The 13,467-nt window shown below is 38.1% G+C and overlaps 1 protein-coding gene across 1 annotated transcript; it reads right to left on the bottom strand.

The window, feature by feature from the left end:
* Positions 1–1,172: 1,172 nt before the first annotated feature.
* On the bottom strand, positions 1,173–13,189 carry LOC149086403 (dynein axonemal intermediate chain 7-like). Its single transcript, XM_089231772.1, has 8 exons — positions 13,184–13,189; positions 10,723–10,807; positions 9,840–9,931; positions 7,591–7,695; positions 5,539–5,679; positions 3,559–3,633; positions 3,038–3,103; positions 1,173–1,502 (listed from the first exon to the last, which is right to left on the bottom strand). The coding sequence occupies exons 1-8, from the start codon at positions 13,187–13,189 to the stop codon at positions 1,173–1,175; spliced, it is 900 nt and encodes a 299-aa protein (XP_089087898.1).
* Positions 13,190–13,467: the final 278 nt, after the last annotated feature.

Genomic DNA, 13,467 nt, shown 5'->3' with positions numbered 1-13,467 from the left:
TAGTTCAATTCAGCGATTTTACACTCCATTTTTGTGCATGTTTATCATTTTTAGGGAAACTTCAGCATTTCTAAATGCGTATTTTTCAAAAAACGTATAATGGTCCTTTAGAGCACATTGAAAAAAATTTAAGGCATTTTTTCGAAAGCATATTTTCACAATTTTATTAATTTTTTTTTTCTTTTTTCTTCACTTTCAAATGCGTGGTTTTTTTTTCTTTTTTGCATATATTTTTTTCATGTTTCGTGCCATATGCTTTACCATTATTACATTTATTTGTTCTCATTTGTTACGCATATTTTTGATTTCTTGTCATACAGTAGAACCTCTCGATAACGGACACTCATGTGGCCAAAACTTTTGTCCGCTAAAGGGGAGTGTCCGCTATTGGGGAGGTACGACATGCAATACAACCTCGTTTATACGACTTTCACATTTATACGTTTGGCTTAGGTTGCAATTGGTTCCTATATGTTGCTGTGTGTAAAAGTGAAACACTGGTGGTTATGCATAATTATCAATCATCTCGATAAGGAAAGTTTGATTAAATTTCACTACATTTATCACTTTTACTGGCAACAACTTTCTAATTAGGTTTTTTAGGACAGGGTGGGAAAATAAAAAGTTTTTTTTAAATAACTATATACAACCCCTTGCAACATTAACGATGTATCTGAGTTCTACCCACACCCCCTGAGCGCGGTAGCCCAGGTTGATAAGATACTCGCCTAAAGTTCCAAAGGATGTTTAGAGGTGTCGATCGCGAGTTCGATACCCGGTTCGTCCTTGTCAGAAACGTTCCTGACACAGGGTTATAGCCGAAACGGCGACGACCACAGAAAAAAATTGCTACCGCAGGGAGTACCACACCGAGGGACTAGCGCACCAACCTCTCGGTGAGTATAAAAAAAGGCGAAATTTCCAACGCTGCCGTTCGGAATCATCAATAAATTGTTGGTCCCGGTCTAATTAGCCCTCGTGTGCAGAAAATGGCCGTTAGTGCGTCAAAAAATGCCCAATTGTGTGTGGTTCTACGCGCTGTTTGGATAATTTTTCCAATTGGAAGTATGTTTCTGGGATCAACGGTTCGCGAGTTATTGCAGGATAAAGGGACTTTCCCAGGCACCCTGTATATGTATATTGAATACAGGTTGTTGGGAGAAATATATATCTCACACATCACCTCGAAAACTTTTGATCAGCTCCTCATACTCTGAAGTCACCTCGTAGTTTTCATCTAAATCCTCAAAGATGGAAACAGTATCCACAGGGATGTGTAAAAATCGAACAGCACATGGTATCTTGACTAAAGATTCGGGCAATTCGAATTTAAAACAAAGATCGAGCAGTTCCATTCCTTTGTAGCGTATGTTTTTCACGAAATTCGCCCACAAGAAAACCATCAACTGAGGACATTTAGTTTTTCCATCCTTCAAAAAGTCCGTGTCCACCACTCCATACTCCATATTGTAAGAGTCTGGGCTGATATTAGATGCTGCATCCTACAGAGAGAGAGAAACAAATCACAAGAGGGAAGGACAATTATTTCTTTTAGTTACAAAATTCCCATAGAATTAATTCAAATTTATAAGTGTTTTTAGCATTTATAAATATTATTTCTAGCACTAGTAATCTCTTTCTAAGCATTTTTGCATAAAAAATAAGTCCCAAACGGCTTCAGTTCTCTCATTTTCATAGGCAACTCAAAGTATTGTATACCCACGCTGAGTTTGCCTCTGGCTACGTCATGAAACGTCACAATGGGTGATTCTATTTATCTTCTTTTGGTAAAAGGGTCGCAGGGAAAAGGAGCAGGTTGGTATTTTCGGTTGGCGTCTTTTGCGCTATTTTAGTGAGTTTTTTCCGCTATTTTAGTGAGTTTTTTCCGCTATTTTAGTGAGTTTTTTCCGCTATTTTAGTGAGTTTTTTCCGCCTTTCCCCCCGTTTCCCCTTTTTGGAAAATGAACCCTCCCTTCTCTCGCGTCAAGGTCAGAGGCCAACTCAGTAGGGCATACAATATTATGCTGGTGCAAGGTAAAAAGAAACAAAAAACAAATCCAGATTGAGGAAGAAAATACAGCGTTTAACCTCGATACCCCTCCAGAGGAATTAAAAAAATGTCAAGTTAGCGAGTTTTTATTTCAGTTCACCTTTATCAATTTTTAAAAAACCGTTTGTATAATGTTATATGTCCCTGTATAGTTCATCTATTCCTGTAATATCATCTACAAAGTCATAAAATGTTTTGATCAGCAATTTTCTATGCAAAGTTTGGGAGTAATCCCGAATTAGTTGGAAAAAGCATATTTCGATTTCCAGACGGTCTATTATTTGTGAATGTGCAATACTGTGTCATTGAGCATTTGTCTGAAATAACTTTCCTCCCTCTCACTTAAAACATTTCAAATTAGCTTTCTCGACCATTTCTAGCTCAGAAATTTCATAAATCATTCACATCCAACTGTGGCTTTCGTAGGTTCACAGGATGAGTTTTCAGGTTCCAAACAGAAGGATAACGGGAATCGACAAACAAACGGCAGAAACAATGAAGCGTAGTATTTTTAAAACACACAAGAATAATGTAGTAAAATTTTTCGAACTGATAAACAACTCGAACGATTTCTAAAAATGAGTTGTGGTATGAATCGTAGTTGACTTATATGAGATGTAGTCATCATGTGTTGAGTTAGCAAGGTCCCCCCCCCCCCCAAGTGAATTTAGCATTGTGGGAATAATAAATAGTGAGTTACTGGGATAGAGTCGAGTTATCCGCATGTAGAGTGTACTAGAGTGCATGTAGATGCACTGCAAACAGTATATAACAAAAATAAAGTGTTATTATCATCAAAACATTTCAAATGATAAGTGGAGTTAAGAGGCAATAAACGATATTAATAAAATTCAAATAAAAAGTTCAAGCTTCTGATATCCTTCTTGAAATCATAATCTATAAGAACCTAATATCAAGAGACACACACATATTAACCAATTATTCGAACATGCATGCACAAGCTTTTTGCTCCGAAAATTCACTCACCCTTAAGAGTAGAAAAGTTATGCTGTCGAACTTCCTATTCAAAGCCCTTTTCAAGTTTGTCTGAATCTGAAAAATTTCTCTACGATAAATATAGTTCATGTAAACCAAAGTATTTTAATAGAAATCCTAATCAACAAAACCAAAAGAAAACAAAAAAAATGTTATCTCAGATTATATAGATCTGACATATGTGATGATCTTTGAAAAACATGGTAAGAATTATACCCACAAATTTGTTATTATATAAATTCTGGTTGGTAAATTGCTATAGCATTGAAATTTTAACTAATTGAATTCCACACTCATATTAGAAATCAGTAATGAATCTATGAAATTGCTTTGTCGTCCGTCAAGAGTTTTTAAACTAACCAAATGTCAAGAATAACCCACTGCAAATGAAAAACTCGTGACAAATGCACAGTAAAAGTGAAATGCATCTATACAAAACCTTAAAATTCGACTCTTCGTAAAGATAATTAATTTTGGGGAGAAAAAAGACAGTATTTTTATAATATTTGTACCTCTTTCCAATTACTTTCCGTCTTTGAATCCACGTCTGGGCAGTTCAAAAGAGCCGTTTCTACTTGTTGAATAATCTGCAAGTTAAATGCAATGTGAATTTTTTTAGAAGCGTATTTGACAGGGATAAATTAAAACCAAATATCGTGAACCGGAACAACTTTGATAGTTTTTGAAAAAGATGTTGTTTTGCTCCCTTCAAACTCCCCATGAACCAATCGATAGAGGCGCCAATATTTTCATCGCACAGAGAAGACATTGAATGATAGCCTTTTCGTGCACTTTCAGCCTCACCAGTTGTTTACAGGTTTTTGTCAGTAGTTTTGTTTTCGATTTTTGGTAGTGTACAAAAGTGTCTAGCCCTGCCCGTCCATTCAGAGGCAAATAAAAACTACTTGTTTTGCTTGATACAGCATATAATCCTCTCTCAGAATCACTTTTAGATGTAAATTTTATGTTGTATTTAGGTTCAATGATATTACTTGTCAATATTGCACCAAGAAACCTGTTGAATATGCGGGCAACTTTGCCAAGAATTTTGCAACCTAGAATTTCGCCACTTTCTCAAATTCTTGCATACTTTTTTCAAATCGCGCATTTTTCGTGTTTGTTTTAGAGGTCGTTTAGATGTCAAGACGCATTAGTATCAAGCCGGTATCAAAATTATGATGATACACTACGCTACAGCCAGATTCTATAGAAAAGAAAAAGACTGTGAATTGATGTGGCACCGGACCATTGGCGAGAATTGCACTTGATAGAGAAGGACCAGTCCCTTCCGAATATCTCTACAACGAATGAAATTGAGGGAAGTCGTAAAAGTAAGAGCAATAAGATGAACGACTATCACAGTAGTGATGATGAATCGAATTGTGCGTTTTCTTTACGTGGCACTTCTGAATCAGAGAGAACCGAGCAAGATGCAGAACTTACTGAAGAGTTTTGACAGGAATTCGTCTCTCCTGCTGTTTCTGCTGCTTTCCTATGAAGATGAACATGATTCAACCATAGACGAACATGAGCCTTTCTTTACAATATAGAGTAAATACTAATGTGTAAGACAAGGGTTTTCAAACTTTTTCCACCCGCAGTGCCCCTTACTCCCAATCAATGTTTATCCGCGGCTCCCCAGAGCAGTTTAACAAAGGATCTATTCGAAAAACTTTTGTCGGAAGAGTTGAGAACCTCTGGTGTAAAGTGTTTTCACAGTTAAAAGAAAAACATTTCTGGTGTTTTTCGGGTGATTTCCACACAGATGGCAAAGTTACCCCGTTTGCAGGGTAACTTTTTCAACGCTGCTTTTTATTTAGTTAATGTATAAATGTTCACTTAAGGTGTCGTGTTTCCACAGATTATGAAACTAGAGATCAACATTAATGTTTTATGATGGGTTTTGAAGCATTTTCGTACATTATCAGTTAATAAAGCATTTTAAAGAAGAAAAAAAAAGTGACAAAGTTGTCCCGGTTGACGGTAAATCAACTGCACAGATCAGCTTTCAAAAATGAAGCATCTAAATATATATTTTTTTGGTGGCGCATGAAAATCATAAAAGAGGTTGACATACTGTTAGACATTTCCATGTTTACGTTACACAAAATGGGAAACACAATTTTATGATTGCACGATGGTTTCAGAAAAGTGTACGAATGTGTATAAAATTGGATTTTGCTGGTGGGTAATAATTATACGAAGACAGATCCGATATCCCTGTGCATAAAAACACTGTACGAACTCTACTCAACAAATCTACATTGGCTTTTTTTAATCAAAAACCATTGTTCCTACTACAAAGATTTATTAGCTGGGACTTCAATTGGGCAGCTATTTCATGCAAGAGTTGATGTGTCTTCATGATGACAGGAAAGGAAAATTCAATTTTAAATAAACTCTTACAAATGAACACTTCGAACACCAAAAATTTTTTGGTTCAAAAACAATACGAAAAAAACTATTAATTACAGAGTAAAAAAAAAACTCACATCTAGGCAAGAGTGGCAGACTGAGAAAAATTCCTTCATCTCATAAGACTCCTCTTGCTCATCCCATTCAGACAGGAAAGAGTTGACCATTGGCAGAGATAATGGGTTTATCGTCTTCCATTCATTGACATAACAATGCCACTGGTATAAAACAAAGTTTCATTCGGTTACTTGATACATTTTCTTACTGTCTAAATAATGTTATGCATCCAAAAATGCCTATTATAGTTCCTAAAAACTTAATAACTGTGAAAAAGAATAATACTGTTTGTATATTTGGTTTGAGATAGTTGTTTCCCCAGGGGCGGCTTAAGCGTGGGTGCATGGGGTTTGTGCCGCACCCGGGCGACAGGTTGTAAGGGTCAGCAGCGTAGACTTTAGTTAAGAAAAAATTTAACACAGTAAAAATTCACGTGACGTCACGCTTTTGAGTCATACCGTAAAAGTTGAGAAAATAGACAGGGCTTCTGACCGTAAATACCAGAAATAAGAATGTAAGCTATCGGGGCTGCTCAAGATAAAATTTGTAGCCGTGCAGGACATTTTTTGCGCCTCCTACCTATTGACACCCCCCCCCCATAGCCCTACGTCGTGCGTCAGGGCTTCTAGGCTGGAATCTTTCGCGGGTCCTAAGCCAAATTTTCCATGGGCGGGAGGGGGGGCCTTCTACAGTTAATTTATAGTGAAAAAAAGAAAAATTCTGAGGGTTTAGTCCCGGGTTTCAAGCTGGAGCCCTGTCAGCCCTACCCTTGGGGGTCATGCCCCTCCCTCACAATTTATCCAGACAATTCCCAACAAAAACATTTTTTTCACCCTTTCATCTCGGATTTTGCGTCCCTCCAGAGCCGACAGAAAACATTTTCTTTGATTTTTTCGGTCAATGGAACTTTTTTTTGCCCATTCATCTTGGATTTAGTTTTTAATTCTACGAATAGAATATTTTGTTATTTTCACATCTAGTAGTAATGGTGCAGGTTATGAACCAAAATTTAAAGGATTGTATGATACGCTCGTAAATTGCACGACATAACTTCAGTTTTAAGGAGCCATATAAACAAAACAAGGCTAATTTGGGGATCACAAAAAATACGGCTTTCATAAAAAATGAGAATTTTTTTTATCATTTTCCATCATTCAATCAGAAAATTCATTATTTTCTTACAAAATTACTTTTTCGACGTAGTCGGATACCTTAACTATACAAGGGCCTATTATTTTACATGCTTTACTAATGATAATTGTATAGTTAAGTTGTATAACTCTTAAAAGAAATTTTTTCATATTAAAAGAAATTTTTTCATATTAAAAGAAATTTTTTCATATTAAAAGAAATTTAACATTTATATACGGTATATATACAGGGTGTTCTGTAAGTTCTAGCACGGCCTTTATCTCATCAACCGTCTGTCATAGAGGTACTATTCCCATTTATAAAATGCTCAACAGTCGTTCAAAAATTACCCTGTAGCAGTTTTGAGAGCGAAAATACAGTGTGTCACAAAATAAAGAAAATCTAAAGTTTTACACTGTTCCCCTTTGCTATAACTTTCAATTAAAAAGTTGCTGCCCTGTTTCTCCCAATGCCAACAAAAAAAAAATTCCACGTTTCTAAGTGCGATATTCATAGAGATATTTAAATTCGAAAAATGAAGGAAGGTCGGGAAAAACTGCTCTAAAAATGCGTAAAAGCCGTTTTACCCGCAATTAACGCTGTTCTTTCCCAAATTTCCTCCGTTTTTCGAATTCGCATATCTGTGAATATCGCACCTAGAAGCGTGGAATTTGTTTTCGTTAGCATCGGGAGAGATAGGGCAACAACTTTCTTATTGGAAGTTATAGCAAAGGGGACCATGTAAAAATTTAGATTTTTCTTATTTTGTGAAACACACTGTATTTCCACTCTCAAAACTGCTATAGGGTAATTGAAAGCCTGTTGAGCATTTTATAAATTGGAATAGTACCTCTATGACGGACGGTTGATGAGATAAAGAGGCTGTGCTAGCACTTACAGAACACCCTGTATATACACATATGAAAATATAAATTAACAACCTCCCATTCTTCCCATATAAGGCTTCTATTTGCTTTGTGTATCAGCTCAATAGATTGAAAAATTGACAACAACCTAGGCTGCTGTTTCTCTCTGATTTCAGCTTCCTGAAACAAGAATTATACATTAGAATATTTATAACGTTTCACAAAATTTACAGTAAGGTAGAATTTACATGCATAAACACCTTGAGAAAAATAAAAAAAGATTAAGACACAAAACGCATACGCGATACAGAATGCATTTGAACTTCTATTTACTCGAAATTTCAAATATCTCGAACTACGTAGTTTGCTTTTACTTCTGTGTAAAAACTCAAGGCAATACCAATACTGTGATACCTCGGATAACGAAGATGATTCGCTCCTCAATCACGTTCGTTAGCCGGAACGTGATGTCCCATAGATTTTTCTATGGAAAATTGTTTAATTCGTTCTGGGTAATGCACAAAATTTAAAGATTATAAGTTTTTTAAAACACCGAGGATGCTTTAAAAAAAGACTAAAACTGACTAAAGGCTAAAATGAACAGCTTTAAAATTGGATGAGTAAGAATCTACGAGAAGAGAGACGAGAGATATTACAGATTCTTTTCATTTTCCCACTAGTGTACATACACCTACTAAAGCTGGTTTTGACACAACCCAGTCGAGTTTTTAGGTGTCCTCCCCCCCCCCCCCACAAGCCAAGATTATAGTGTGTTATTTTGCAGTAAAAAATTTGAAAACTCCCCCTTGAGAAAATTTTTCCCCATCCATTTGTGATTTGGTAAGCTCATATCTGTGTCTCATACATTGCAGATAGGAAAGGTAAGTTCCTAGAAAATGCTCAGACGAATCAGTTTGATGCTGAAAAAGGGTTTTCCTAGAAGTCAGTATTTTGCGTCGTGCGTGAACCAAACAAGACCATTTCGCTTCGGCAGAAACGGAAAACTGTATATTGGAGACAGAAAAGAAGGGAAAGAAAACGCAACAAAAATGAACAGAAGATGGGCGAAACGCGCGGCGCACGACGCATTTGACTCCTCCAGAAGCAGTCCGCCAATCACGCCCGGTGTTAAGCGCGGGCAAGAGGCGTGTTGCGCTCTGTAGGAGACCAGTCGTACTGCTTTTCCAATTAATGAGTGGACGGCGTGTCATGCGGTCCGAAAACCTGCACCTAGGAAAACCCGGTTTTTAGTGTCTTGCACAACATGTGCTCCGAAAGCATACGGGTATAATATAGGATCCTATGTGTTGGGGCAATGGGAGAAAAAATTCTAAAGAAGGGGGCGATGGGACAAAAATGGTTGGGAAACTATGCTATAAATTAACAATAGAAGGGCCCGTGAAAAGTCTGACCGGGCTCCTGCAAAAGATCCCAGCCTGGACGCCTACTCCAAAGCGCTCCAGTACTACTACTCCAAACTAAGTGCTCCAGTACTACTACTACTCCAAGTACTACTACTCCAAACTACTTTGGTGCTACTCTGCAAGCGCTTTGGCCTACTCCAGAATGTGGGGGGGGGGGAGCATGCTTCCCCAATTACACCACAATAGAAATCGAATTTCGGCTGTTAGTAAAATCTCAAGGCATCATTTGTTTTCTGACGTGCCTACAATGCAGTTTTTACATTACCTACCCTCTCTATCTAGCTGCACCATCTACCGCGATAAACGTGCATTAAGCCGTGACGTGTAGATGAGTTAGTTTTGCTTTCGAACGGGCTCAGTGGCTCTTCCCTAATTTTTTTTTCACATTTTTTATGGTTTTCGTCTCATATTTTGTAGTGATCCGTTCATTTCCTGCTGTTTCTAGCCGTCTCCATTTTTCGGGATCGTAATTTTTTACTCCCCATAGTGAGGGAGGATCTGTAAGAAACCAGGATCATTCTGTCTTATCTTATTATTTTGTCCATCTGCCAAGAAAACCGAAAAGAAAGCTCAAGCATTGGGGTCGTGTCTTCAGATAAAATCATAATAAAAAATTGAAATCACATGATATAAGGCTGTAGTTAAATAGATTAAAAAAAACGCGCCATTCAACTTCGCCAAATTGAAAATCGCCAACCATGTTTTTATAAATGACATATTGGTTCATTGTGACCAACCATGCGACGCTTAATTTCTCTAGCCTTCTCTTCTCTTTTGCCTAGTATACATCTAGGAATGTAAACTTTTGTTTGTACGCCCCCCCCCCCTCGGCTCCGACGTCACTGAATATACTTTATATTCCACAAGGTATACTTTATACAGGTATAAAATATTTCGAACCTCAAGACGTATCCGTTCTAATTCTTCGAGCCGCAACCGCTCTTCTTCTTCTCTTTTTTTCTCTTCTATTTCAGCCAAACGTTGAGCCTCTTCTGCGGAAAGAACCAAAATATATTAAATGAAATCGAATGAATCAGATTCAACATGGTCTTTAATACCTTCGCCTGACATTGTGATAATTTTGTGTCCTCAAGTTTCCAAAACTCTTATACATGGTTATCTGGGAGTATCTGTGATAACTATGATGATGTCAGTTCATATATACGCATATACATTAGATCAGTAAGCTCCATCTCTGACGCTGGGGGGGGGGGGGGGGGGAACTGAGACTATAAAGTTCTGACCAGCAAGGAAAAGACTCGTGTTTAGTAGACAATTTTTTTTTCGGGCACTTTCCCCTAGTTTTTTTTTTTTTTTTTTTTTCTTGATCTGTTGTGATTTTCTTGTATGGGGACGTCTCAAACGATATTGGTCTTCTCCATGAGAATTTACTACCAAATGAGTTGTGCCGGAAGTATGCATAAATGTACCTTACAGTACTTGTTATAACATACTTGTTATAACATACTTGTTGATATAATATTATCCATGTACAGGAGACCCCTTTGGAACCTCATTTTTCACAAAAAGGGGGGGGGGGTCCTTATACTCTTGAAATACGGTAATATTTTATCATGAGAAAAAAATAATAACTGATTTGTGTGTTTCATCGCACCTGTTTTGACCTTTTTTGAAACATCCTGTAGAACTTCAGAGGGTTTTATGAGATCAATATAATACTCACAATAAATAATACTTGATGTGTGTATACAAATTATTATTTTTTATCCACAAGAATATTATAATTGAATTTCTGTACTCTTGTTATAATTAATTTTCTTACCCGCTTGTATTCTGAGCTGTTCCTCTTTTTCTTTCTTACGCGCTAATTTCTGGGCTTTCGTCAACTTTTCTTTCTTCTTTTTCGGCTTGAAGAAAAAGTAAAGATGGTTTTTTATTAATCAAAAATGAACCACTTGGAGACTGAAACTATCGCAAGTTTTATAGACCTCCTATAAGTCGTGACGTTGATCGCATCACGTCTCACAATCGTGCCTAGAAGTTGGGAACTACATAAAATCAATCGCATCTTCAATTCACCACGCATCTTCAATTTATAGCCGGGGCCTCTTAAGAGCATTATGGGCTTCCAGTCAAATTCATTTTCCCTGAAGCCCTCTAGCTCAGTGATTCTCAACGTTTGGAAGCCTGCGGCCCGGTTGATTTCTTTTTTGTGAATGGAAGGCACGGTCATGCTAACGGGACATGAATGGATGAAAATGAAATAGTGAACCACTGACGGGCAGGTTCAACTGCTGTCAGGGGCACGACGGTTGGGAAATACTGCCTAGCTGAATAAAAATGTCTGCTTAACATGGCGCTCTCTCGGAAATCTCAACAAAATCGCATTATAATGAGGGCCCTCCCTAAACACCCGAAAGGCCCCGGTTGGGCCCACCAGACGCCACTGTCGATAGCAAGCACCGTGGTGCATTCTATCGACCGTGGTGCGGGAAATTCGAGTCACAGATTCTGAAAAATTTTGAAATGTCTTTATTCAGAAAATCCATTGAATTCAGTGAAATGAGTGAAGTATAATGATTGTAATATTTATACTGGTTTTGTAGGCCTGTTGCTCTCTCTGTGGTGAGACTTTTTAACGGGGAGATCGGCTCACAATCGTGCCTAGAAGTTGGGAACTACATAAAATCAATTTCAACCGACCACGTCAGTGGGGTTCAATCCCTGGCCCTCGCACAATGCGGGTTTGTCACTGACCACTCACAGAGGCAAGAGTATGTGAATTGGGTAGCATGTATTTCTAGCCAGGTTGGGAGGCAGAAAAATCACACTTATTCATCAGAAAAATCATCCGGGGCCTGTGATGCTGTTAAAACGGCCCCAGCCTTGATAAACTTAATTTTTTCCGTAAAGTACATTTCAAATCCCTGCAGACCAGGGCCTCAACTAGATCTTCGGTCACCCGGGGCAAGTGCGCATTTTGGCGCCTCCTTTCACTGTTGAGGGAGAGGTTTGAGAATAAAATTTGCGCCCCCCTCTGGTCCAGCTCCCGCGGCACGAGACCCACCTGCTCCCCCCTAGTTGAGGCCGTGCTGTACAGCATTTCTCTCCGCAAAACTTATTTATAGATATCCAGTATTTTTCATGATCAAATATGGCCTCTCCAATTATGATAAAAGGGAACTTAATGCACACAGGGCCTGTTTCTCGCATGGGCAAAGGGGTGCCCAGTGCCCACAAATTTTTAGAGCCCCCAAAACGAACTGCTTTTTGTATTTTCAACACGGGTTCACATGCCCCGTTCCTCTGCATATGCCTCTGCTTCGAAGAGTAAGATATAAGAGATCCCCCAGAAAAAACATATTTGCCCAGAGCCCGAAGATATAAGGAACGGGCCCTGCATATACACTATTTTATTGCATCTGATTATATTTTTCATACTTAAAAGGTCTTAAAAACACCAGCCTCGGTTATAACGACAAAATTTCGCGGAATCTTCGATGTCGTAATAACCGAGTTTTTGATTGTATATTATTTTTATTTTTTATGAAAAGTCCTTCTCGAAGTACGATAACACATTACGATACACATTAGCGTCTTCTGCGCCTGCTCCAAGTATGATCATTGATCATTTTTGTCGCACCACGGTCATTTTCTGCGCACGAGGGCTAATTAGACCGGGACCTACAATTTATTGCCGATTCCGAACGGCAGGCTTGTTTTTATACTCATCGAGAGGTTGGTGCGCTAACCCCTCGATGGGGGAACTCCCTGCGGTAGCAATTTTTTGCTGCGGTCAAGTCGCCGTTTTTTGTTGTACCCTGTATCAGGAAAGTTTCCTGACAAGGACGAACCGGGTATCAAACTCGCGACACCTCTAAACATCCTTCGGTACTTTAGGCGAGTATTTTATCGACCGGGCTACCGCGCCCCGCTCCAAGTATGAAAAGCTCTTTTAAATCTCATTCATGGACGACTATGACCTTAATTTCTAGTTCTTTTTTTTTTTAATATCTATAGAAATGTAATCAATCTTTTTAAATTAATGAATACAACGCATTCACAGATACTGAACATGAATTTAACACACACGCACACAAAAAGAAGTGCGGAAAAAAATATTGTTATAATCTTTATGAAAAATTCCAGTTATTATTTTCTAATAGAAATTAATAAGAAATGGGAGAATCGGTTCACAGATCGGAATATCGCTGATAATTAATAATAAATGAGAGAAAAATACACAAATCGGTAGATCTTGGAAGAAAAATTTTCAAACTCACCCCCATTTTTGTTATCTTTGCTTTGAATCCTCAGTTGCTACCATGGTGAAAATGCAAGTTGTTTCCCTTAGCAACGATTAATAAAAAAACATTTCTATAATTCTTTTGCAGCTAATTTTTTCGGACTGCCGTAAACGCGGGCTACTTTGTAGAAGTGAAAATTAATGGTCACCACAGGCAAGGCGTCTTAAGACCATCATGGGCCCACGGGCCAACTGGTTTTTCTGAAGCCCTACTTGGAAAATTCTCGAAAATTTCAATTAGTCCTTATTTTCGAGGCCCCC

The sequence above is a fragment of the Pholcus phalangioides genome, unplaced genomic scaffold (assembly GCF_987345545.1).
Source record: "Pholcus phalangioides strain wild (caught in Gottingen) unplaced genomic scaffold, Ppha-v1.0 ptg000004l_1, whole genome shotgun sequence".
NCBI classification, from domain to species: Eukaryota; Metazoa; Arthropoda; class Arachnida; order Araneae; family Pholcidae; genus Pholcus; species Pholcus phalangioides.
Note: the sequence above shows the minus strand (reverse complement) of the source record. Positions and strands in the feature narration are given on the sequence as shown.